Source organism: Hyperolius riggenbachi, chromosome 2 (genome assembly GCF_040937935.1).
Source record: "Hyperolius riggenbachi isolate aHypRig1 chromosome 2, aHypRig1.pri, whole genome shotgun sequence".
Taxonomy (NCBI): domain Eukaryota; kingdom Metazoa; phylum Chordata; class Amphibia; order Anura; family Hyperoliidae; genus Hyperolius; species Hyperolius riggenbachi.
In genome coordinates this window covers 429,742,868-429,770,841 of record NC_090647.1, presented here as the reverse complement: position 1 = coordinate 429,770,841, position 27,974 = coordinate 429,742,868, and the positions used below count along the sequence as shown (strand labels likewise).

At 44.2% G+C, this 27,974-nt stretch overlaps 1 protein-coding gene across 8 annotated transcripts in view; it reads right to left on the bottom strand.

Annotated features, from left to right (window-relative positions):
* LOC137544537 (arylsulfatase D-like) overlaps positions 1-27,974 on the bottom strand; it is a 110,449-nt gene that overhangs the window by 40,390 nt on the left and 42,085 nt on the right. For all 8 annotated transcript variants that reach the window (XM_068265628.1, XM_068265623.1, XM_068265626.1 and 5 more), the window contains 3 exons: positions 12,452-12,588; positions 5,423-5,557; positions 1,410-1,572 (listed from right to left, as the gene is read on the bottom strand). In XM_068265628.1, the coding sequence (XP_068121729.1) occupies positions 1,410-1,572; positions 5,423-5,557; positions 12,452-12,588 (435 nt within the window). The remainder of the gene's footprint in view (positions 1-1,409; positions 1,573-5,422; positions 5,558-12,451; positions 12,589-27,974) is intronic.

Genomic DNA, 27,974 nt, shown 5'->3' with positions numbered 1-27,974 from the left:
TACGCCCTGACTACATATGCTGGGCACATATACCCCCTGGCTACATATACTGGGCACATATACCCCCTGGCTACATATACTGGGGACATATACCCCCTGGCTACATATACTGGGGACATATACCCCCTGGCTACATATACTGGGGACATATACCCCCTGGCTACATATACTGGGGACATATACCCCCTGACTACATATACTGGGCACATATACCCCTTGGCTACATATACTGGGGACATATACCCCCTGACTACATATACTGGGCACATATACCCCCTGGCTACATATACTGGGCACATATACCCCCTGGCTACATATACTGGGGACATATACCCCCTGGCTACATATAGTGGACAAATATACCCCCTGACTACATATACTGGGGACATATACCCCCTGACTACATATACTGGGCACATATACCCCCTGGCTACATATACTGGGCACATATCCCCCTGGCTACATATACTGGGCACATATACCCCTGGCTACATATACTGGGACATATACCCCTGACTACATATACTGGGCACGTATACCCCTGGCTACATATACTGGGACATATACCCCTGACTACATATACTGGGCACATATACCCCTGGCTACATATACTGGGGACATATACCCCTGGCTACATATACTAGGCACATATACCTCTGGCTACATATACTGGGGACTACTATACTCATGGCTACTTATACTGGGGACACCTATAGACCTGGCTACCTATGCTGGGGGTACCTATTTTGGGGGAACTGCTGTCAGATTATCTGCATTTATGTGGAATCGCTGTTATGTATTTTGGGGAACAGCTGCCAGATTATGTGTATGTTAGGGGAACGGCTGCTGCCAGATTACGTGTATTTTGGGGAACTGCTGCCAGATTGTGTATGTTTGGGGGACCACTACTGCCAGATTATGCGTATTTTGGGGAAATGCTGCCAGATTGTGTATGTTTGGGGGACCACTGCTGCCAGATTATATGTATTTTGGGTGTTCCGCTGCCAGGTTTCGCATATTTTGCGGAACTGCTTCCAAATTGTGTATGTTGGGGGAACTGCTGCTGCCAAATTATCTATTTTGGGGGAACCACTGCCATATTATCTGTATTTTGGAGGAACACCAGATTATGTGTCTTTTTGGTGAATGCTGTCAGATTACATCTATTTTGGGGGGATACACTACGGCAGAGCTCAAACTTCCCCGGCAGACCTTTTCCTTTTACATCACTGCTAAGGTCATGTATATTTGGCCCCACCCATGACCACGCCCACAGTATGATTGACCACGCCCATTTTTTGGCGCGCCGCGCTACGTGCGGCACATGGGTTTTCTAGGTGAGTCCACTCACTTCTTTTCCCAGGACTAGACCCCTGGATAACATGCATAAGACATATAATGAAACAAACCTGTCAGTTGGAAGTTTTCCACCTCCCAATCCCACCACAGTTGGGAATAAATCCATAAGACTTGTGGGTTCATCAATTACTGTGTCAGAAGGAATGACACCAGGCCATCTGAAAATACCCGGGACACGAATGCCACCTTCCCAGCCAGCCATGCCTTTTCCACCTGTAAAATGTACATATCATATGTAAAATATTTGAGACATGTATTATACCTAAAAATCCCCAGTTCAACAACAACAACAACAAATAACATTTGTAAAGCGCTTTTCTCCCGTGGGACTCAAAGCGCATAAGCATGGCTCCGACCATCGTGGTACAGGGGAAGAATTTTATAAATCTGGAAATGCCAGGCTAAACAGGTGGCTTTTCAGTCTGGATTTGAATAGCTCCAGGGATGGTGCTGTCTTTACTGGGTGTGGTAGGGAGTTCCAAAGAGTAGGGGCAGCATGACAGAAGGCTCTGTCTCCAGATTTTTTGAGGTGCACTCTGGGAGTGACCAAGTTTATAGAACTTGCTGATCTGAGGTTGTGAGAGGTGTGGTGCAGCTTCAGCAAGTCCTTCATGTATCCAGGGCCCAGATTGTGCAGGGACTTGAATGTCAGCAGTCCAATCTTGAAGAGTATTCTCCATTGTACTGGTAGCCAGTGCAGTGAGCGAAGGATCGGTGTAATGTGACAGTGGCGAGGCTGGTTTGTTAGCAAGAACCATAAAGCAACACAGTTTGTACTTCTGATGCATATAACATTTTATTTAAAAAAAATTGAGTTATTCAAATTAAACGATTTAAAGTACCTGTTGCAGCAGTTCACTTGTGCTGTTTCCTTACTACAGGCTTTAAAGCGGTATCGTCACCATAAAAATCAAATTTCAACAGCAACTGGTCTGAGTGTATTAAGTGATAAAGATGCTAATTCTGCATTCAAAGCTTTCAAAACTTTTTCTGAGTTATGATTTGGAGTTATCACATACTTAAGGAGCACTGGCCCTTTAGTAGTCGGTGCCAAAGAATTGCATGCTGGGGGTTCTTTTTATCTATAATGTATTCCTGCTCTTTCCTTTATTTCCCTGCCAGCTGCTTATCTGAAACCTAATCCCCTACTCACTTGTGTTTACAAGCAAGGCTGAGGCGACTCAGCGATTGGAGGAGACAAGAAAAAAAGTACAGAGCAGAAATGACATCACAAGTTAGCCTTAACTGTGGGCAAAAGACATGGCCCCCACCACTAACAGAATTCTCGTCATTTACTATATAATGCTGCATACACACTTGAGATAAAAGTCTTTGGAAAAGGCAAGATCACAGACCAATTTTACCCCATTCCATGTAGTATGAGAGCCATACCCTACACCGGGGGTGCCCAATAGGTCGATCGCGATCTACCGGTAGATCGCGACCGCCTATTTGGTAGATCGCGGCCTCTTGGCCGCGTCCCATCACATTTTGCGGCTGGCAGCTGTCCCATCAAATTCTGCTGCCAGCCGCTGGCCAATAGGAAGCAGGGGAGGAGAGAGGAGGCGCAGCTGAAGAGGCCATGACGCGATGTCATGGCTAAAGGCGGCGTCGGGCACGCACGCACGCCTGCCCGCCTCATTCAAGCACGCTGCCCGCCGGAGCGCTCCGAGTCCGAGAGGGGAGACCAGACATCGCCGCAGGAGGGAGGTAAGTGTTTGAGCACCCATCCTACCTACCTCTGCTAATGGCACCTATCCCTATCTATGCTAATGGCACCTATCCCCACCTATGCTAATGGCACCTATCCCTACCTATGCTAAAGGGACCCATCCCCACCTACCTATGCTAAAGGGACCCATCCCCACCTACCTATGCTAAAGGGACCCATCCCCACCTACCTATGCTTACACCCATCCCCACCTACCTATGCTAAAGGGACCCATCCCCACCTACCTATGCTAATGGCACCCATCCCCACCTACCTATGCTAATGGCACCCATCCCCACCTACCTATGCTAAAGGGACCCATCCCCACCTACCTATGCTAAAGGGACCCATCCCCACCTACCTATGCTAAAGGGACCCATCCCCACCTACCTATGCTAAAGGGACCCATCCCCACCTACCTATGCTAAAGGGACCCATCCCCACCTACCTATGCTAAAGGGACCCATCCCCACCTACCTATGCTAAAGGGACCCATTCCCACCTACCTATGCTAAAGGGACCCATCCCCACCTACCTATGCTAAAGGCACCCATCCCCACCTACCTATGCCAATGGGACCCATCCCCACCTACCTATGCTAATGGGACCCATCCCCACCTACCTATGCTAATGGCACCCATCCCCACCCACCTATGCTAATGGCACCCATCCCCACCTACCTATGCTAGAGGCACCCATCCCCACCTACCTATGCTAAAGGCACCCATCCCCACCTACCTATGCTAGAGGCACCCATCCCTACCTACCTATGCTAGAGGCACCCATCCCTACCTATCTATGCTAATGGCACCCATCCCCACCCACCTATGCTAGAGGCACCTATCCCTACCTACCTATGCTAATGGCACCCATCCCCACCTACCTATACTAGAGGCACCCATCCCTACCTACCTATGCTAGAGGCACCCATCCCTACCTACCTATGCTAATAGCACCTATCCCTACCTACCTATGCTAATGGCACCCATCCCCACCCACCTATGCTAGAGGCACCTATCCCTACCTACCTATACTAGAGGCACCTGTACCCAGTGAAGGGATCTGTACCCAGCTACCTTTGCTGAAGGGACCTATACATAGCTACCTATACTGGAGGCACTTGTACCTGGGGGCTGTCCATGACCGGGGGGGGGTTGTCTGCAACACTTTAATTGTTGGTAGATCTCCTGGACTTGACAAATTTTAAAGTAGCTCGCGAGCCAAAAAAGTGTGGGCACCCCTGCTCTACACAGTCTATTCTATGGAGTTGCACTCCCCATCAGCTAAAATCTTTGCAAGATGCTGCACACAAAGATGCTGTACACATTCAAAAGATCATTATCTGCAAAAGATCTGTTCCTGCAAAAGATCCGTTCCTGCAAAATGCATTCATAGTCTATGAAATCTGCAGATCATCATACACACCTTGTTTAACAGGCAATCATCTGCAGATCATCTGCAGATCAGATCCACCAGGATGGATTTTCAGATCTGCAGATGATTGCCAGATATGCAGATGAAGTCTGTTAAACAAGGTGTGTATGATGATCTGCAGATCTCATAGACTATGAATGCATTTTGCAGGAATGGATCTTTTGCAGGAACAGATCTTTTGCAGATAATGATCTTTTGAATGTGTACAGCATCTTTTTGTGCAGCATCTTGCAAAGATTTTAGCTGATGGGGAGTGCAGCTCCATAGAATATAGACTGTGTAGAGTATGGCTCTCATACTACATGGAATGGGGTATAATTGGTCTGTGATCTTGCCTTTTCCAAAGACATTTATCGCAAGTGTGTATGCAGCATAACATTCACTGAAATCAAAATGTGGACAGTATAATACATGTGTTATGTAAGTAGATCAAGTATTTATCTACTTATATATGTGTTTTTCCCCTGGCATAGTATGGCTGATCCTACTGCTTTAAAGTTGCTACCTACTATGGCTCCAATTCATTAAAGGACCACAATCACGAAAAAAGTAGGCAGTTAAAATCTGACAAAACGGACAGGTTTTGGGCCAGTCCATCTCTTCATGGGGGATTCTCAAGGTTTTCTTTGTTTTTCAACAACATTTCCAGAACAGCAGTTGCAAAGTCTAACTGACAAAATAGTGTGCAAGCGATTAGGGAGGCTGGCTGGTATCTATTTTGGCAGTTAAACAGGCAGTTCAGGAAATGCTTTTGAGAACAAAGAAAACCCTGTGAATACCCTATAAGGAGATGGACTGGCCCAAAACCTGTCGGTTCTGTCAGATTTTAACTGCCTAATTTTTTTTGCGATAGTGGTCCTTTAAAAAGAAGCTGTATATTCCCTTTAAACTTTTTTCGCATCAAATGTATAAGCAGACCTCTGTATATCCCGTTCCAGCCTCCAGTCTGTATGTCTCCGTCTTTCACCTCTAAGTGTCCTCCATGGTCTGAAGCAAAGTAGATCAAGGTGCTGTTTTTCAGTCCTAAATCATCAATAGCACTGATAACTGAACCTGAAATACACAAAGTGCATTGAATAAATATTAGTTCCCAAATACCTACAAAAAAAATCTGGCACAAAAAAAATTGCCTTCATCAACATCTTACACTGTGGCTATTCTATTTCTTGCCCAGTACAATGACTAGGTTGCTGCTGTCACATCTTATCAATATCTGCCTTTTAATAATTATCAACTCCTTAAAGAGACACTTAAGCAAAAAAAAAAATGAATTTTACTCACCTGGGGCTTCTACCAGCCCCTTGCAGCAGTCCTGTGCCCTCGCAGCCACTCACTAATCCTCTGGTCCCCCGCTGCCAGCTAGTTTCGTTTTTGCCGACAGGCCCATCAGGACTGGCCACGCGTAGCTTTTTCCGCATTCCTGACTGTAATTAGCGCTATTGCGCTAATAGTGAGTGGCTGCCCTAACCTTGACAGTGTTACATTAAATCCCTTCACCGTTTTGCAGTTAAATAACATCTGCAGTTTGGCTAATGTAGGGCGCTATTGATAAATAACGTTACTGTGGGCAATAACGTCTGCTGTTTGGCAAATAAACGGCACTATTGATAAATAACGTTAGTGTGTACCACTATTGATAAATAACATTAGTGTGTGCCGTTTTTCTTCTTTTTTTCCTGTGCGCCCTTATTATGCAGTACTAACGATAAATAGCGATAAGCGTATCTTTTTAATGCGGTGCCATTTTTATGCATAGGCGCTGTGCGCAATTATTCACTGATCCGTGCCATACTACGTGCTTGAATAAGTTCCCCCCCCCCCCCCCAAAAAAAGGCACTGCAATGATAGTAAAAATAGATAGATAATTTATTACAAAGAGGAATGAAGAGACCACTGCAGAAGCATTTTTAAGGCTTATTTTTAAACAGGGATCAACACTCAGGGCACGTTCACACCAGGGCAGTACGATATTTTTACTGCACCACACCGCCCGGCAATGAAAGTCTATGGAGACTTTCATACTGTGACGTTACAGTAGTAAAGTTTTCACCGCATCCCCGTCGCAGGTCCAGAACTACCGCGAGTTGTGGCGATCTGCATCAGCCCGAAAGTCATGTTAGTCTATGGCGATGCAGAGATATTTTAAAAATGATCAACACGCAACATCGCTGTGCGCGGAGGCGTATTTTTACTATACGCTTCCGTGCACTTCCGCATACCACGCAGCAGGAAGTGAAGGCAAGTGTGCATCACTTCCTGCTTGGTCCATTGCCAGATGGCGAATTCCTTGCAGTAAGTCGGTATTCCCCGAAGGCCTGTTTCTGGCAGAGCGATGCGGGGTGGTGGAAACGACGCACCACATCACTGCCGCCGGCTTATGGTGTGAAACGGGCCTCACCATAGCTAGATTGTTGTCTATCTATTCAGTAAAGATTTCCTGGGCAAGACTCCATAAGGTTCCCTTAGTGGCTTCAACTCTCAAGTGGTTTGAGTCTGATAGGAGAAAAGTGCTTTACAAATATTAACATTATTAACAGGCACAGAATAATAGCTCATACTCCACATGTTGGAGATCACATTCAAGTATGTGAAAATTAGACTAAAAAATGCAAGTGTAATGCGTTATTGATCAAGACCCCACTTCAAACAGACGTAGTACAGTATAAGAAAACTGCTAAAGTAACATAAAGGGATACTATGAGTATTGCATCTGTCAACTTTATCCTTATGGTATTTTATTGATCAAGCCCTGCACAGTAATGCTGGACGCACATGAATAGATTAATACAACTATATATTTTATTTGCGATTTGGTATTTAAATTAATTATTACATTAATAATTATTTAAATAGTTGGAAGATTGGAGGTATGATACAATACGATACTTCACCAAATTAAACTAAAAAATGACTTCATTTTTCTGTTCAATACTCTGATTATATTGAAATTAAAAAAAAATCCCTTTTGAATTACTTATTTTTTTAAATTAAGCTTTGATCTAATATACAGTGGGTTGCAAAAGTATTCGGCCCCCTTGAAGTTTTCCACATTTTGTCATATTACTGCCACAAACATGAATCAATTTTATTGGAATTCCACATGAAAGACCAACACAAAGTGGTGTACACATGAGAAGTGGAACGAAAATCATACATGATTCCAAACATTTTTTACAAATAAATAACTGCAAAGTGGTGTGTGCATAATTATTCGGCCCCCTTTAATCTGAGTGCAGTCAGTTGCCTATAGACATTGCCTGATGAGAGCTAATGACTAAATAGAGTGCACCTGTGTGTAATCTAATGTCAGTACAAATACAGCTGCTCTGTGAGGGCCTCAGAGGTTGTCTAAGAGAATAGTGGGTGCAACAACACCGTGAAGTCCAAAGAACACACAAGACAGGTCAGGGATCAAGTTATTGAGAAATTTAAAGCAGGCTAAGGCTACAAAAAGATTTCCGAAGCCTTGAACATCCCACGGAACACTGTTCAAGCGATCATTCAGAAATGGAAGGAGTACGGCACAACTGTAAACCTACCAAGAGTCCAAGACAAGGCCATCCACCTAAACTAACAGGCCGAACAAGGAGAGCACTGATCAGAAATGCAGTCAAGAGGCCCATGGTGACTCTGGACGAGCTGCAGAGATCTACAGCTCAGGTGGGAGACTCTGTCCATAGGACAACTATTAGTCGTGCACTGTACAAAGTTGGCCTTTATGGAAGAGTGGCAAGAAGAAAGGCATTGTTAACAGAAAGCATAAAAAGTCCCGTTTGCAGTTTGCCACAAGCCATGTGGGGGACACAGCAACCATGTGGAAGAAGGTGCTCTGGTCAGATGAGACCAAAATGGAACTTTTTGGCCAAAATGCAAAACGCTATGTGTGGTGGAAAACTAACACTACGCATCACTCTGAACACACCATCCCCACTGTCAAATATGGTGGTGGCAGCATCATGCTCGGGGGGTGCATCTCTTCAGCAGGGACAGGGAAACTGGTCAGAGTTGATGGGAAGATGGATGGAGCCAAATACAGGGCAAACTTGGAAGAAAACCTCTTGGAGACTGCAAAAGACTTGAGACTGGGGCGGAGGTACACCTTCCAGCAGGACAATGACCATAAACATAAAGCCAGGGCAACAATGAAATGGTTTAAAAAAAAACATATCTATGTGTTAGAATGGCACAGTCAAAGTCCGGATCTAAATCCAATCGAGAATCTGTGGCAAGATCTGGAAACTGCTGTTCACAAACGCTGTCCATCTAATCTGACTGATCGGGAGCTGTTTTGCAAAGAAGAATGGGCAAGGATTTCAGTCTCTAGATGTGCAAAGCTGGTAGAGACATACCCTAAAAGACTGGCAGCTGTAATTGCAGTAAAAGGTGGTTCTACAAAGTATTGACTCAGGGGGCCGAATAATTACGCACACCCCACTTCGCAGTTATTTATTTGTAAAAAATGTTTGGAATCATGTATGATTTTCGATCCACTTCTCACATGTACACCACTTTGTATTGGTCTTTCACGTGGAATTCCAATAAAATTGATGCATGTTTGTGGCAGTAATGTGACAAAATGTGGAAAACTTCAAGGGGGCCGCATACTTTTGCAACCCACTGTAAATATGGGTTTGATTTTTTTTTCCGTTTTTTTAATCAATTTTTTACATTTTCAAACCTGAGGCCTAGTGATTATATGAGCGGACTTTATGGGTACTTTCACACTCTACCCATAGGATCGCAACACAACGGTGATGAAAAGTCACATCGCTGGTGCGATGAGATGCATACAATTCATATATTAATGTTCGCACTGCAACCGTGAAACGGATATTTGCCACATTTCTGACTCTAAGCAGTTTTTCTACCTTAAGGCTGCTTTCACAGTAAGAGGTTACAGGTGCACGTTAGTGCAGCCCAGGGCCGGATTACCGACCAGGCAACAAAAGCAGTCGCTTGGGGCCCCCATTCAGAGTCAAAGGGGCCCCATCAGCACATAAACCAGCCCTCGCCAGCCTGTCAGCGGTGGCTGGATGGTATAATGGTTAAAGGGACTCTGAGCAGTGCAGTAACTATGGAAATATGCATATCATTTTAAAGCTCTCTTTCTCCTCTTTCCAATGATATATAAACTGCCACCCTTTGCCTTTTAGTTTTTTGCTAATTTTGTGATTGAAATCGCGGCCACGGCAATTTCGATAGCGAAAATATCAAAAACTAAAAAGGCTTAGGGTGGCAGTTTATCTATCATTGGAAAGAGGAGAAAGAGAGTTTCAAAATGATATGCATCTTTCCATAGTTACATTGTATTACACAGAACGACTTTTCTCCAAAGTCGGCAGCTCGATTCAGCACAATGCAAGAAAATATAAGGAACCCAGGGGGATATAATTACAAACATCATGCTGGTAGGTGTGAGGATGTAATTCATTAGTTGTGGGTATGCTTAAAGGCATACTCACAGGCACTGCTCGGAGTCCCTTTAAGGGCTCTGCCTCTGACACAGGAGACCAGGGTTCGAATCTCGGCTCTGCCTGTTCAGTAAGCCAGCACCTATTCAGTAGGAGACCTCAGGCAAGTCTCTCTAACACTCCTACTGTCTCTAGGGCACGTCCTAGTGGCTGCAGCTCTGGCGCTTTGAGTCCGCCAGGAGAAAAGCGCAATATAAATGTTATTTGTCTTGTCTTGTCAAATGATGCTGTGCGCTGCTGATTGTCTTCAGAGCCAGGCTATCCTCTTAGGGCCCCCTTATGCTACTGTGCGCTCTGCCGCTGCCCACTCCTCCCTCCCTTCCCACAGAGAACCACAGCTGCAGCAAGAATGATAGAAGCAGACGGCAAACGCTCACTCACCTATCCATGATCCAAGTGATAGAGATTCCGTCATCTGAAACCCATCTGTCTCTTCTACAGAGCAGCCGCTCGCTCTGAACTTCCTGATTCTCAGATCAGACAGGAAGTAGGAAGTAGTAATAGTAGTAGTAACAGAGCGGCAGCACTCTAGAGGAGGCAGGTGGGCTCCGGATGACGGGACCTCTATTGCTTGGATATCAGAGTCATCTGGTGCTGTCATTCTCCCCCGCTGCGGCTGCCTTCTCTGCTGGACTATCATATTCACTGGGATGGAGGCTGCATGGTGGCTGTCTAGTTTGGGAGGAAATCGGTTGTTCGGTGGTGGGGGTGGTTATGTAATTCGGTCTGGGGAACGGCTTCCGGTTTGGCGGTGTCCAGACTCCAGAGCTTTCTGCTATAGCCAGGCTGGAGATGCAGGGGGAAAGTGCTGCTGCTGTGATATCTGACGCCCTCTTCACAGGGGTGCCCCAGCCCCGTGTGCAAATGTCCCAGCCATTCATATCTTACTCTGCATTTTGCCGCTGCTATTCCCTGCATTGTGCACCCACAGAGGAAAGCAGGCTGTTGCCCATAGCAACCAGTAGCTCGGCTGCCCCGGTGTGTGCAGCATGTTGCTGTTCAGCTGTATTTTCTGATTCTATTACGACATAATGGGGGGAGCCCAAATCAGTTACTTTGCTTAGGGCCCCATTTAGCCTTAATCCGTCTCTGGTGCAGCCTGTAACACAGCCCAACTCACAGTAATGAAAAATCAATGGGCTGTTCACAGTGCCCACGTTGCGTTACATTGTAACTCTGCACGTTATTTAAAAGTGCAGCATGCTGTGCGTTCTACGTTAGAATGTTTGCACATGCTCAGTATTGCGTTTTTTTTTATTTTGAGGAGGAGGGGAGAGTCTGCTATTGTTAGCCACATGGCTATTAATATTCACTGCACTGCCGTGTAGTGATGGGAAGTTCGGCTCCATTCATTGAATCGATTCATTGAAAAGAGCCGGACTTCCTATCTCTACTGTTCAGAATCGATTCATTGATAAGAGCCGGACTTCCCATCACGAGGTTCAGTCCTGCTGCTCTGAATCGATTCTGAACAGTAGAGATAGGAAGTCCGGCTCTTTTTACTGAATCGATTCATTGAAAAGAGCCGATCTTCCCATCACTTCTGCTGTGTTTTCTTCCTGGAGCGGCTGCTGATTGGCTGGCGGGACCACGTGATGCGGAGTGTTCCGATCACGTGGTCCCCGCAAGGTATGAGACAAAAAAGTCGCACGAACAGCCGCACAACGCGGCTCACTTTGGCGTCCACCTCCAACACCACCATGCGTTGTGTTAGGGGCATGTTATGCAACCTTAACGTCCCCTAAAACGCAACGTCTTGGTGAAAATTAAGCAATGTAACAAGACTGCTCAGCAGATGACAGTATAAACAGCATTATCTTCTCAGGACAGCACGCGATGTACAAATAAAAGGTATGTGGAATGATCTTTGTGAGGAGAACTCGCCCATAGCTTGTTTACAAAAGTGGTTCTAGAGTTCAGGTATGTTTTAAAAAGCCAAGCAACAATTGCCTTGAGCCTCACAGGTTGCTATACCTAGGCTAAGTAGCAATGGCCAGTACTCTCCTCCTGCTGGCACACCACTCCTGCAACCCAATATCCACAATAGTAGAAGAAAGCACTTCACAGACTTCAAACTTGAGTTTGTGTTTTTATTGAGTGACTGATCACACTACATGTTACACTGACCCTTCCTGTGGTGTGCCACCACCAACCACCACCACCCTTATGTAGATCTGCCCAAACATGAAGTCCCACCCAATGTGCAATTACATGCCAGGAAAAATTTACAAAGTATACAATTCCTATACAGGAAACTACTATACCCTCTACCCTGCAATAAACAGTAGAGGGGTCATCCAAACGTCCCCGTTTGGATGACCCCTCCACTGTTTATTGGGTGGTTGTGGATGGTGGAACACCTGAGGAAGGGTCAGTGTGCCCGTAACATGAAGTGTGATCATTCGCTCATAAAAGACACAAACGAAGACCCAAAAATACAAAACCATAAGAAATGTATTATATATGTATTACTTACCAACCATAAAGTCCATTTCTTCAACAACATCCCCATACATTCCATGTTTGCTTCTTCCAGCAAAGGCTTTAGTTGGAACAAGTGGGGTGTGAACATGATGAAAGGAAACCACAAGTAGAAAAGGGACTTCCTTATGCCTGGAAAACAGATAAAAAATGTTCCCATAAGTTGGAAGCATTTTAATTTGTGACTCTAAGGATCTATGGTTCCCGATGCACAAAGATTCTCACTTTAAAAACTCAGAATTGGCTATAAATGGATCCACAATAACCCAGGTAGAGTCATTCAAGTTTCTTGGGTCCACGATCTCACACAACCTAAAATGGGATAACAATACGGCCACTATTGTCAAGAAAGCGCAACAAAGGATGTACCATCTACGGCAGCTGAAAAAGTTTGGCCTACCTCAAAATTTAATGGTGCAGTTCTACACTGCAATTATTGAACCCACCATAACATCATCTATGACTGTATGGTTCGGCTCCTGCTCAGCATTAGAAAAGGGGAGGCTGCAGCGCATCATCCGAACAGCGGAAAGGATAATTGGCTGTAGCTTACCTTCCCTGCAGGATCTTTACGCTAGCAGGTGCAGAAAAAGAGCAACCAAAATTGCCTCTGACCCCTCTCACCCAGGTCACTCCATCTTCCACCGCATGCCTTCAGGAGTAAGATTCCGGTCAATCGCTACCAAAACCTCCAGACACAGGAACAGATTTTTTCCTCAAGCGGTAGCCATACTTAATGCTGAATCACGTTAGAGCTGCTAGGACTTGATAGTAATCAGCACAGAACTGTAAATGAACAATTCTCACATTGCTTACTGCCACTATACTTATAATGTCCTTGACTTGTAATATACACACTGTCTGTCCTTGTATTGTTTTTGTTTGTGTTTGTGTTTGTTAAGCAACTGCCAAGACAAATTCCTTGTAGGTGCAAACTTACTTGGCAAAAATAAATTGATTCTGAATCTGATATAAATAAGAAGAAAAGATAAGGGAAGAGAAAAGTCATAAGAATCATGCCACAATCCTATTTTTTGGATCCAAACCGCCAATTTTCATTTGTTTTAGCAATTCAGTCTAATACTCCCCTCTGCTTTATCCATGTTATTCGAAGTGTGTAAAAAAAAAAGTCCTACTCCTAGAAGTGTCAGTCAGATACTACTGAAGCTAAAGAGACCAACAGGAAAGCTAGGAAATTGGTTTTATTTAAAAAAAAATTAATACGTCAGCCCCCATATCCATCTTGATACATGGTCACTATATAGACACTATAAGTTACACCTGGTAGGTTCTTACATGAGTGGTACATCAACTGAGTGTTATGCTGGGCATACACGGCTCGATTTTGAGCCATTAAGATGGCTCAATAGATAATTTTCCACATGTCCGATCTCCCGCCTGATCGGTTCGCCGCTTGATTCCGGATTGCAGTGAATGGTAAAAGATAAGAAGAACAAGCAGAAGATAAGAGAATTGACAGCGGAATCGAGCGGCAAAATAATCGAGTGGGAGAATCGAGCAGCAAAATCGAGCCATGTATGCCCAGCATTAGAGTTTGGAACTAGAAGATGCTGGATGCCATGGCTCATCAATTGCATGAACTTATTTTGGCATTCCTGGAAGCCAATTTTTATCAAAGTTTTACTGTAATCTGTAAATATGTACCATTATAGCTATATACATGTACACGTGACAAGCACTTGTGACAATCTGATGAAATGTGTCATTTTACTCAAAAATAACACAATATAATTCCAGTATCAATAAATTGTGTATGCTGGGAATATTTGAACCTTCACAGTTCATAAGACATCAATAATTAGTCCAACCTTAAACTATGCAGTAAACACGCCACTATAACCAGGAGTGTAGCCATGTATTTACATACTTTTGGCAATTACAGCCGTACACATACTGTACCTCCTCCTCACTGTTTGTGTAGCTGAGCAGTTCAATGCCACATATTCTATTAATACCAGCATCATTGTGCTTGTCAAAGGATCAGAAAATATCCTAAACGGTCTAATGCCACTGCGTTTTTTCACATTTGTCTGGAATAACAGTGGTCTATTGCATATGCTGTTTTGGAATCAAAGGTGGACAGTATTGCTATAATTGTAAATACATACAGATTACCATAAACCCTGACAAATATGATTGACTTAGAGGTGTGCCGAGTTAAATTCATATGTATTAAATGGGTATTGAGAATATTTGCGTATAACCGCTTAACCTCAAAATGTATATTAACCACTTCCCTACCACAGGTTATTTCCATTTAAAAACCACAGAAATTTTACATATCATGCTCCTCCCATTCATTGGTGAATAACTTAATCTCCACGTATCACACCTAAATGATCTACAGTGGGATGCAAAAGTTTGGGAAACCTTGTTAATTGTCATGATTTTCCTGTATAAATCATTGGTTGTTACGATAAAAAATGTCAGTTAAATATATCATACAAGAGACACACACAGTGATATTTGAGAAGTGAAATGAGGTTTATTAGATTTACAGAAAGTGTGCAATAATTGTTTAAATAAAATTAGGCAGCTGCGTAAATGTGAGCACTGTTGTCATTTTATTGATTCCAAAACCTTTAGAACTAATTATTGGAACTCAAATTGGCTTGGTAAGCACAGTGACCCCTGACCTACATACACAGGTGAATTCAATTATGAGAAAGTGTATTTAATTTTCATTTCCTCTGAAGAGTAGCAACATGGGGATCTCAAAACAACTCTCAAATGACCTGAAGACAAAGATTATTCACCATCATGGTTTAGACTAAGAATACAAAAAGCTGTCTCAGAGATGTCAGCTGTCTGTTTCCACAGTTAGGAACATATTGAGGAAATGGAAGACCACAGGCTTAGTTCAAGTTAAGGCTCGAAGTGGCAGAACAAGAAAAATCTCGGATAGACAGAAGCGAGAATTGGTGAGAACAATCAGAGTCAACCCACAGACCAGCACCAAAGACCTACAACATCATGTTGCTGCAGATGGAGTCACTGTGCATCATTCAACCATTCGGCACACTTTACACAAGGAGATGCTGTATGCGAGAGTGATGCAGAGGAAGCCTTTTCTCCACCCACAGCACAAACAGAGCCGCTTGAGGTATGCTAAAGCACATTTGGACAAGCCAGCTTCATTTTGGAATAAGATGCTGTGGACTGATAAAACTAAAATTGAGTTATTTGGGCATAACAAGGGGCGTTATGCATGGAGGAAAAACAACACAACATTCAAAGAAAAACACCTGCTACCTACAGTAAAATATAGTGGTGGTTCCATCATGCTGTGGGGCTGTGTGGCCAGTGCAGGGACTAGGAATCATGTCATAGTTGAGGGACGCATGGATTCCACTCAATAACAGCAGATGCTGAAGACCAATGCCCAGGAATAAGTGACAAAGCTGAAGCTGCGCCGGGGCTGGATCTTTCAACAAGACAACGACCCTAAACACTGCTCAAAATCCACTAAGGCATTCATGCAGAGGAACAAGTACAAAGTTCTGGAATGGCCATCTCTGTCCCTAGACCTGAATATAATTGAAAATCTGTGATGTTAGTTAAAGAGAGCTGTCCATGCTTGGAAGCCATCAAACCTGAATGAACTAGAGCTGTTTTGTACAGCAGAATGGTCCAAAATACCTTCAACCAAAATCCAGATTCTCATTGGAACCTACAGGAAGCATTTAGAGGCTGTAATTTCTGAAAAAGGAGGATCTACTAAATATTGATTTCATTTCTTTTTTGTGGTACCCAAATTTATGCACCAACCTACTTTTGTTTAAACAATTATTGCACACTTTCTGTAAATCCAATAAACTTCCTTTCACTTCTCAAATATCACTGTGTGTCTCTCCTATGTGATATATTTAACTGACATTTTTTATCGTAACAACCAACGATTTATACAGGAAAATCATGAGCATTAACAAGGTTGCCCAAACTTTCGCATCCTACTGTATATATTGTTTTAGCGGGACAAACTATGCTTTCTTTGGGTGGTACTTTTCGATAAGAATTATTTTATTTCCTATGCATTTTAAAGGCAAAGTAGTTGAAGAAATGCACACCCATAATGGTGATCAGCGGATGTACCATGGCTAACTCAGCACCACCTGAGTGTAATCTTCAAAGAAAGTACAGCCGACACCATCCAAAGCTCTTTTACTTTTTATTAAAGACTATCATGTGGTACAAAGTACAATTGGTGATGTTTCGGAGCGATGAAGCATGCTCCTTTCTCAAGCCATCAATATAACACACACAACATGAGGTTTATATAGCACATCACTTACATGTAGTGATTTACTTTCTTCAACTACTTTGCCTGTGATCACCACTTGAATTGCACCCCCTCCTCCATACATCATGGAACTGGTGGATATCGAGTCGCTCACCTTCTCTTTTACACCAGAGGCAACGGCTGAGATCGTCTCTGCTGCATCTGCTGAAGTTGCCTTTCTAAACGCTGCCAACGAACGAGGTCTCAAGAGACAACTTGAACGAGCACAAAAAAACAAAATTGCATTTGAATTGCATGCTGCTACATTGGCTGAATACCACAGATTGGGCAGTATTCCTAGAGGAATCCGGGCTCATGTTAAGCCTATTATCTACCCCAATGATACATCTTTCTGTCATACATGGACATTAATCTGGAATCGAGCCTCTTTCGATGCTATGGTCCTTACCATGTCACGTATTCACATGGAGACACCAAAACTGGACAAACTAATAACGGATTTGAAATCCAAGTTACAGAGCACTTTAACTGAAGACCAATGGTCTAAGTTTGAGGAAGATTTTTCCAAATATTGTTATACTGCGAGAGCACAGATTGAGGGCACTAAAAGACAAAAATTCCAGAGGGATGATGCAGATTACACCACTGGGTATGTCTACATCTGGCAACAGCATGCTCCTAGACCACGTAGCCCCAAAGGTACACCAAAACCTGCAGCACCTCCTGTGGACCCCAATCTTGGGGGATCTTCGGATTTTCTTCCGGTCAGTACCCCAGAGAACTCCACAGACAATCAATCAAGTCAGGACAAACAAGGAGGGGGGCAGATGCAGGCGGCATAAAAGAAAGGCTCCACCAGTGCCCGAGACAGAGACCGGGACCATCCACAACATAGTGGTCAACATTTCTTCATACCAACTGACAGAGGCACAACAACAGCTATTGAATAAGGGACTGTCTTTTGCTCCCACTCACTGGCCTGATCCTTTGGGACTGGATATTGAGCTCCAACGTTTTTTCGATGCATTAAACTTAAGTACTATTTTTCACAGTCACATTTTGTAGCCACACCTGCCAACTCTGAAAGCCAAGACCCAAGTATGTTGAGATTGGGGGATACTACATTGAGATTACCCAGCAGATTTAACCCTCCATCATGTCAAGTTATTGATGTTTTTGTTAAAAGTTCAAGAGGAAGTGGACAAACTGTTGCGATCTAACTATTCTGGTCTTAAAATCTGCCATAACTTGACGCCTTCAGAAAGACAAGCATTAAAAGAACTATCGGCCATTAATTCAATCACCATCAAATTTGCTGACAAAGGTGGCGCAGTGGTAGTGATGGACACTTCTGATTATCTGAATGAAGCCATGAGGCAACTCAATGATATATCAACTTACTCTGCGCTACCCTGTGACCCCCTACCAGATGTCAGATGGAGGATCAACAACCTATTGGATCGAGCTGTTGCAACAACAATTACTGATGACAAATTGGCCATTTTTTTGAAAATGAGTTATCCTAAGATTCCTTACCTATATGTATGCCCTAAAAGGCTACAGAAACCTCCTGGTCGGCCTATTGTGGCCGGCATAGACTCGGTCCTATTCCCCCCTTACAAAATATTTGGACTTCATATTGAGACCATTTGTGGTCGCACAGAAGTCCTATATTCGTGACACCTCTATGTTTCTACAGTTTATCTCGACTTTGACTGATATACCTGAGGGTAGTCTGCTGGTTAGGTTGGATGTGGAGAGCCTCTACACCTCCATCCCACTAGATGGGGGTGTGGAGGCTGTCCAACATTCACTATTCACTGCTTCAGACTTTGATGAGCATCAGATCGAATTTCTTGTTGAACTTCTGAAGATTGTAGTTACTTGTAACTATTTCTTGTTTAACAACCAATTTTATCTACAGGTACAAGGGACAGCGATGGGGTCCAATATGGCCCCGGCCTACGCAAACATTAACACTATCAGATCAATACCAAGATCAGGGGAGGACTGGGGCCTTTTGGCCTGGAGGGAAAACACAAACTAGAGGCCCATTTTCACGGCAGCCCAGGCCTAAATCACAACACACACGTGCCCCATGTGCTATATGCCAAAAGTCACATGGGAAATACAGCAAGGACACATGAGGGACAGCGTGACAGGTACAGTATAATGCACTGGCAATGGGGGGGGGGGGGCACATAAAACAATTTGAGTTCCGTCGCATTCATTGTTCGTGATTATCGCACTGGATCGACCACATCAGCCCGAGATTTCCCCGCATCTCAGATCGATACTTTCAACCAATTTCCACCCAAAATCAGACAGATATTTTCCCATGGACCCTGCAGGCAAGCCTCTGCTCTGCATCATGTTGTTTATATTTACCAACTTGCCCTCCCTCTAATTACTCTGTAATTAGGCATTGATTTCCCTCGGCCAGCCCAGTGGTTCACATTGCCTTATACAAAAACATGTACCAGCCCTAAATCATTAAATGAGAGTCAGCCTGGGGGGAAATTGCCCCCCTTCCCCCCTGGCCAGTCCTCCCCTGACCAAGATCACAGTTCAAGATGGTCAGCCGTATAGTGAGTGACAGTAGCAAACGGGAAATTAGATTTAAAGAGAAGTCTCAGAAATTTTGGGATAGACACTACCCTGTCTGTTTGGTGGCAGGGGCGCACAGTTCAGAAGTGGATGCAACTCCCAGATCTAGAGGAGGCACCGATCACTGTATTCCATTTGTTACTCAGTATAATGTCCTTAGTAAGGACATAGCCTGTGTTATCAAGAAACATTGGTCTTCTCTTGCTCAGTCGTTTCCTCTGATCCCGGAGTTCCATAATCCTCTACTATTTTCGTATAAAGGGGCCCCTACTCTTAGGGACAAACTGACACATGCAGAAATGAGGACCTTACAGAGGCTAACAGAGGGGTCCAGGAAAGGCATGTATCCCTGTCTTAACTGCGTGCACTGCAACTCGATAATCAGGAATGATGTCTTTACTCTCCCCAGAGCTGATAAAAGATTTTACTTTAGGGGTATATACTGTCTTTCCCCTAACGAAAGAGATCCTCTGAATATAAGACCTAGCTAATACTTTGCTTATTCTGTAAATATAAGGCATCCCTCGAAAATAAGACATCCCCCGCCGAGTAGCTGACACATACCGCTAATGAGTTGCCTTCTCTGCGAGGTCTCTGGGTGGTACACTTTCCATTTATTACAGGCTGTGTGCTGTCACTCTGTGCAGCTCATCGCCTTCTTCCCTGTTAGATTACACAGCCTGTTTCTAATTGGACGTGATGTCTCGGGGTGGGATCATGCTCTATTTTTGGACCAATCACTGCACTAGCTGCTACTCAGCGAGTGCATTGATTGGCTCAATCACTGAGCCATAATCCCGCCTCCCAGACTGCGTGAAGGGGCAGTACAGCAGCTTAAACTTGCTGTATAGCGGCTTCACACAGGCGGCCAGCATGGGGGACACATCATGCAGTGCCGATCAGGCACTTGTCATGTCATCCTTGCACACAGCAGGTTTATCACCTGTGTGCAGGGATGACATGACAGGTGCCTGATCGGCACTGTGACATTACACTGAGCAGCAGGCAGAAGTGGCCAGCGTGGGGACACATCATGCGTTTTAATATAAGACATCCCTGAAAATAAGCCCTAGCACACTTTTTGGTGAAAAATTCATATAAGCCACTGTCTTATTTTCGGGGAAACACGGTACAACTGTGATTCCCAATACGTTGTTTATATTCTGAAGTGCCCATGTGGGTTGATCTATGTGGGGGAAACAACTCAAAAATGTAAGGTTAGATTATCAGCACACAAACATGCGATCCGTGAGCGCCTAATGGACCAACCAGTTGCTTGCCACTTTGCATTATATAAACATAATGTGAGTCAACTATGGTGCCAGATTATAGACAGTGTACCCATATTTAAACGTGGTGGTGATAGACAAAAACAGTTGTTAGTCCGTGAGGCATATTGGATATGTACTTTGGATACTATTGAACCACGGGGCATGAATCGTGAATACGAACTGTCACCGTTTATATAATCTAATTCCCTGTAGCTTTCTGTTAATTTTATCTTTATTTTATTTTTATTTCTTCATAGCTGTGCCCCAGTTTAGCCTTATGATGATCTTTATGTATTTGTGATGCTTCTGGTCTTATACTCATATGATGTGACATTGGGCTCTCTCCTGCTGTATATGCCGTGCACATCCTCCTATGTCTGCCATGCTGGACTCTATTGGTTTACCATCGCCATGGCAACACAGCGTCTCGCTGTTGTTGCCGCACAGGGAGACGAAAGGCCAGATCATTGGTGGAGCTTCTCCACGTGATCATCCGGCATCGTGCAGTGACGTACACGTCCTGCCTCTCTAGACACGAGCGGAGCTCTCTGCCCGCGTCCATACATCTCCCCCTCTCACGCAGTACCCCATCAGGTCCGTTTGACCGATGGGTGGTGCCTTCGGCTCGTGAAGTCGGGCTGGGAGTTCAGCTATGGAGGTGGTGCATGACATAGGTGAGCGCTTTTGAGTTCTATTGGTTACTAGAGTTGGGCCGAACGGTTCGCCGGCGAACGGTTCCAGGCGAACTTTGGGGGTTCGCGTTCGCCTGCATCAGGCGAACTTTTGCGGAAGTTCGATTCGCCCCATAAAGCTGTATTGAGCAAAAATTTTCACCTCCATTTTACTGTCAGCAGACATGTTATTGTGAAACACACTGCTTTCAGTGCTAAAGACCCCACCCACCCTCCCTCCCTCCCTTCAAGCTAGGTCCTTTTATACCATTTGACTCAGTTGTCTGCCTACACTAATTAGTTATGGGACAGCTGCTACACACTATGCTAGGGAGATTTTAATTGTTTTACCCTTTTACCCTTTTACCCTTTTACCCTTTTACCCTTTTACCCTTTTACCCTTCTACCCTTTTACCCTTTTACCCTTCTACCCTTTTACCCTTTTACCCTTCTACCCTTTTACCCTTTTACCCTTTTACCCTTTTACCCTTCTACCCTTTTACCCTTCTACCCTTCTACCCTTTTACCCTTTTACCCTTCTACCCTTCTACCCTTCTACCCTTCTACCCTTCTACCCTTTTACCCTTCTACCCTTTTACCCTTCTACCCTTTTACCCTTCTACCCTTTTACCCTTCTACCCTTTTACCCTTTTACCCTTCTACCCTTTTACCCTTCTACCCTTTTACCCTTCTACCCTTCTACCCTTCTACCCTTTTACCCTTTTACCCTTCTACCCTTTTACCCTTCTACCCTTTTACCCTTCTACCCTTTTACCCTTCTACCCTTCTACCCTTTTACCCTTTTACCCTTCTACCCTTTTACCCTTCTACCCTTTTACCCTTCTACCCTTCTACCCTTCTACCCTTTTACCCTTTTACCCTTCTACCCTTTTACCCTTTTACCCTTTTACCCTTCTACCCTTTTACCCTTCTACCCTTCTACCCTTTTACCCTTTTACCCTTCTACCCTTTTACCCTTTTACCCTTTTACCCTTCTACCCTTTTACCCTTTTACCCTTTTACCCTTCTACCCTTTTACCCTTTTACCCTTTTACCCTTCTACCCTTTTACCCTTCTACCCTTCTACCCTTTTACCCTTTTACCCTTCTACCCTTTTACCCTTTTACCCTTTTACCCTTCTACCCTTTTACCCTTTTACCCTTTTACCCTTCTACCCTTTTACCCTTCTACCCTTTTACCCTTCTACCCTTCTACCCTTCTACCCTTTTACCCTTTTACCCTTCTACCCTTTTACCCTTTTACCCTTTTACCCTTCTACCCTTCTACCCTTCTACCCTTTTACCCTTTTACCCTTTTACCCTTTTACCCTTTTACCCTTCTACCCTTCTACCTATTCCCTCCTACCGGAGGGAGGAGGGTCTCTTCTGCCAGGGAATTATACTATTTTAAAAACCAGTATACATCATACCATAGCTGGGAATACATACATGAGTATACATCATACCATAGCTGGGGATACATACATGAGTATACATCATACCATAGCTGGGAATCGAACCCAGATCTCACTGTGTGGTGGGCACGTCACCCTAAGCACTGTACCACTACAGAAGTAAGTGAAGCTTGCCTAAAATTTAACATTTATGCTCAACGCAATAGAACCATTAGGTTGCTTAAAGGAGAACTGTAGTGAGAGGTATATGGAGGCTGCCATATTGATTTCCTTTTAAGCTATACCAGTTGCCTGGCAGCCCTGCTGATCTATTTGGCTGCAGTAGTGTGAATCACACCAGAAACAAGCATGCAGCTAATCTTGTCAGATCTTACAAAAATGTCAAACACCAGATCATACCATAGCTGGGAATCGAACCCAGATCTCACTGTATGGTGGGCACGTCACCCTAAGCACTGTACCACTACAGAAGTAAGTGAAGCTTGCCTAAAATTTAACATTTATGCTCAACGCAATAGAACCATTAGGTTGCTTAAAGGAGAACTGTAGTAAGAGGTATATGGAGGCTGCCATATTGATTTCCTTTTAAGCTATACCAGTTGCCTGGCAGCCCTGCTGATCTATTTGGCTGCAGTAATAATAATCCAAACATTTGTATAGCGCTTTTCTCCTGTCAGACTCAAAGCGCTCAAGAGCTGCAGCCACAGGGACGCGCTCAAGAGGCCACCCTGCAGTGTTAGGGAGTCTTGCCTTGAACTCCTTACTGAATAGGTACTTGACCTAGCCAGGATTCAAACCCTGGTCTCCCATGTCAAAGGCAGAGCCCTTAACCAGTACACTATCCAGCCACTGTAGTGTGAATCACACCAGAAACAAGCATGCATCTTGTCAGATCTTACAAAAATGTCAAACACCAGATCTGCTGCATGCTTGTTCAGGGTCTAGGGCTAAAAGTATTGGAGGCAGAGGATCTGCAGGATAGCCAGGTAACTGGTATTGCTTAACCACTTGCTGACCGCACGCTTATACCGTGCGTCGGCAAAGTGGCAGCTGCAGGACCAGCGACGCAGTATTGCGTCGCCAGCTGCAGGCTGATTAATCAGGAAGCAGCTGCTCGTGCGAGCGGCTGCTTCCTGTCAATTCACGGCGGGGGGCTCCGTGAATAGCCTGCGGGCCGCCGATGGCGGCTCGCAGGCTAAATGTAAACACAAGCGGAAATAATCCGCTTTGTTTACATTGTACGGCGCTGCTGCGCAGCAGCGCCGTAAGGCAGATCGGTGATCCCCGGCCAATCAGCGGCCGGGGATCGCCGCCATGTGACAGGAGACAGCCTGTCACTGGCTGCACAGGACGGATAGCGTCCTGTGCAGCCCGGATCTCCAGGGAGGGCCAGGTAGGAGAGGAAGGGGGAGGATTTCGCCGCGGAGGGGGGCTTTGAGGTGCCCCCCCCGCAACACCCGGCAGGCAGGAGCGATCAGACCCCCCCAGCACATCATCCCCCTAGTGGGCTGCAGAGCCCACCCAGCACAGATCAGCTAAGACAGCGCTGGTCCTTAAGGGGGGGTAAAGGGTGGGTCCTCAAGTGGTTAAAAGGAAATCAATATGGTAGCCTCCATATACCTTTCACTACAGTTCTCCTTTAAGCAACCTAATGGTTCTATTGCATTGAGCATAAATGTTAAATTTTAGGCAAGCTTCACTTACTTCTGTAGTGGTACAGTGCTTAGGGTGACGTGCCCACCACACAGTGAGATCTGGGTTCGATTCCCAGCTATGGTATGATCTGGTGTTTGACATTTTTGTAAGATCTGACAAGATTAGCTGCATGCTTGTTTCTGGTGTGATTCACACTACTGCAGCCAAATAGATCAGCAGGGCTGCCAGGCAACTGGTATAGCTTAAAAGGAAATCAATATGGCAGCCTCCATATACCTCTCACTACAGTTCTCCTTTAAGCAACCTAATGGTTCTATTGCGTTGAGCATAAATGTTAAATTTTAGGCAAGCTTCACTTACTTCTGTAGTGGTACAGTGCTTAGGGTGACGTGCCCACCACACAGTGAGATCTGGGTTCGATTCCCAGCTATGGTATGATGTATACTCATGTATGTATCCCCAGCTATGGTATGATGTATACTCATGTATGTATTCCCAGCTATGGTATGATGTATACTGGTTTTTAAAATAGTATAATTCCCTGGCAGAAGAGACCCTCCTCCCTCCGGTAGGAGGGAGGAGGGAATAGGTAGAAGGGGAGGAGGGAGAAGGGAGGATAAAATCTCCCTAGCAGAGTGTGTAGCAGCTGTCCCATAACTAATTAGTGTAGGTAGGCAAATGGTATAAAGGACCTTGCTTGGAGGAGGGAGGGAGGGTGGGTCCTCCAGCAGTGATGTGTATTTCACTCAATTAGGTGTTGCTCCAGGTATTAGAGCTTTTGAAACATGTTTTCTATCATTTTTCCAGCTGATAGAATGTTTTAAAACTTTGAAAGTTCGCCTCCCCATTGAAGTCTATTGCGGTTCGCGAACTTTTTCGCGAACCGAACCTTTTGCGAAAGTTCGCAAACAGGGTTCGCGAACCTAAAATCGGAGGTTCGGCCCAACTCTATTGGTTACACTTGCATGGAACAAGTTCCCCATAAGGTCCACTCGTACATAGCGGATGGGGATTGGCTAGTGATGCATTAGCATGTGATTGGTGCACAAGTAAGTGATGTACTATATAAATCTCATGTTGTATGTGTTATATTGAGACTATCATGGCTAGAGAAAGGAGCATGCTTCATCGCTCCGAAACGTCGCCAATTGTACTTTGTACCATATGATAGTCTTTAAAAAAAAAAAAAATAGCTTTGGATGGTGCCGGCTGTACTTTCTATGTATTTTAAAGGGAATAAGAAAAACATTTTAAGAGTCATTATTTCTCAGTTTTCGGACATTATACTGTGGTTTGAAAATAAAAATGCTACTATAGATAAACACCCACACATTTTATTTGCTTATTCATTCTGGTTATTACAACTTTTCTATTATGTCCCAGTACAATGTATGGTGTCAATGTTTTATTTGGAAATAAAGGTGCATTTTTTTCAGTTTTGTGTTTGTTTATACTATATCACTAATAACAAGCCCTTATTTGCAAAAACTGTAATATACCCCTTTAATATACATATTAAAAAAGCTGAGTCCCTAAGGTAAATATTTATGTATGTGGGGGTGTGGTAAAAGGGATTAATCACTATAGGGGGATTTAATTATCAATGTATTTTAAACGTATTTTTATTTTTGTCCAGTAGATGTCCCCACACTTTCTCTTGTGTACTGTGAACACACGGGAAGTGAGTATCTGTGTGCTTTTACTTTCACTTGATGAATGATCACAGGCATCTCACTGATGCTGGGATTATTCAGTAACAGCCACTTTGATCGGCTTTGGAAAACGTTCCCATTCATCGATCAGTGCTCGGCAGGACAGCAACTGGGAAGTGCACTACACAGGTAAATAGATGCATGTATCCACCCTGATGCAAACATGAAGTTTTCAGGGGGTTATATATATGCATACCAGGATCCGCAAGTAATTAATGGCTCATCAATCAAGCAAAGAGCACTGTCAACCGGGAGGACATAGTGCTGCAAGTAACAAGAGCAGATTCTTAAAGCTGAAAGGAAACCTCAAGCAACTCTTGGGGGATCCACAGCAAACAAGAAAACAAGAGACTTCAATCATGCAGTAACGTCAAAATGGAAGAAACCCAAAATCTTCAATAAAAAAAAAAAAAAATTACAAGTTTTGGTGTTGTGTGGCCAATGACTATAGAGTATGGTAAAATATAACAGTAAAAAATGGCTGTAGCACAAGTGGTTACTTGCTTGCTTTGAAACCCCAGGGTTCATAGAGCACCACCCTAAAGCACTGTTTCGTTTGTTTCATGCTGTAATAAGCACTGGTTTAGGATACGCAGATGCTCACTAATCTAAAGTGTACACAAGGTGACATGCTGAGTATGTACAGTGCCAAGCACACAATTAACTAGGCTTTTCGGCATGCAAGTGACGGTTTCTGTCTTGTCGAACCCTTGTCGGATTATACTTTAACCCTCCCTGATAATGAATTACAGCCATAAAACTTTTCCGTACAAAGAAGATCTTCTGAGAGCAAGGGATAAATAAGAAAAGGTAAATAGTTCACATATTTTAGCTCTGTGTCATGATCGCTGCTGCAGCCGGTATTGCTGGAAGTAGTAGTGCTGCAGCTCAGGCAGTTCTGATCTCTTTCCATGCAAGCTGCATAGCTTTGTCTGCCTTTCCCTGCTGTCAGCTTGTGACTGATTATCATTCACCTGTGTGGGAATCTGCATGTCTGCTCCCATTGGATGACCTCAGTATAAAGATCTGCTTCCTGCAGGACTCCTCGGGTTTTCATAGCTTCAGTTTAAGCCTGCCTTGCTGTCGCTTCAGCCCCAGATCGTGTTTCTTGTTCTAAAGATACTTTGCTGGTCTTTGCATCATATATTGGTTCATTGCCAATATATATGCATACCAGCACGTTTATTATTTTCCTTGTATTCGTGTTACGTTGATACATCAGTGTCGCTGATATATACGTACACGAACTGTTTATATCCTGTGTTCAGTTAGTCAGTTTTCCAGCACGTTTTGGTAGTTTGCGCGTACCGTGATCACCCGTGAATCCTGTTCTGTTACCGTTTGTGGATTGCGTTCATCTCTGCGAAGAGATAGCGAATCCTTCTGAGTCCTGTTCCCTGTATTGCTCCAGTCTAAGTCAGTGTTCCTGCTTATGTTCATTGCCGATATATACATATGTTAGTCAGACGTTACAAATAGTTTCATTGATAGCTGTAATTGTAATACGCTAGGAAAACATACTTACTGTATTTTTGTCTGTGTTACGTTCATCTATCTTGATCCTGCTATTTCCTGACTATCCTGTCCTGTCTTTGTGAGGCACGCCATCGCTGCAAACGCATTGGCTGCCTCATTCCAGTCTGTCTTGTTGTGGACGCTTGCTGTCACTAAGTAGCGGCTAGCTAGCAAGCGTTCATTCATGATCTCCTCAGTTCTGGTTTATGCGCTCAGTGCTACTTTGCGCTGAGACGTTATAGCGAAAGCATTGTTTGTGGCTGTCGGATCTGCACCGGCCCTGTGCGCCACAATCTCCTTTTGGAGTCAGTCCTCCCCTCCACTATACTAGGGATAGCCTGTTTCCTTGTGCTAGTGTGTGTACCTCCTCCACGCCAGCTCATGCGTTGCATGCTGACTGTGGAGAATACA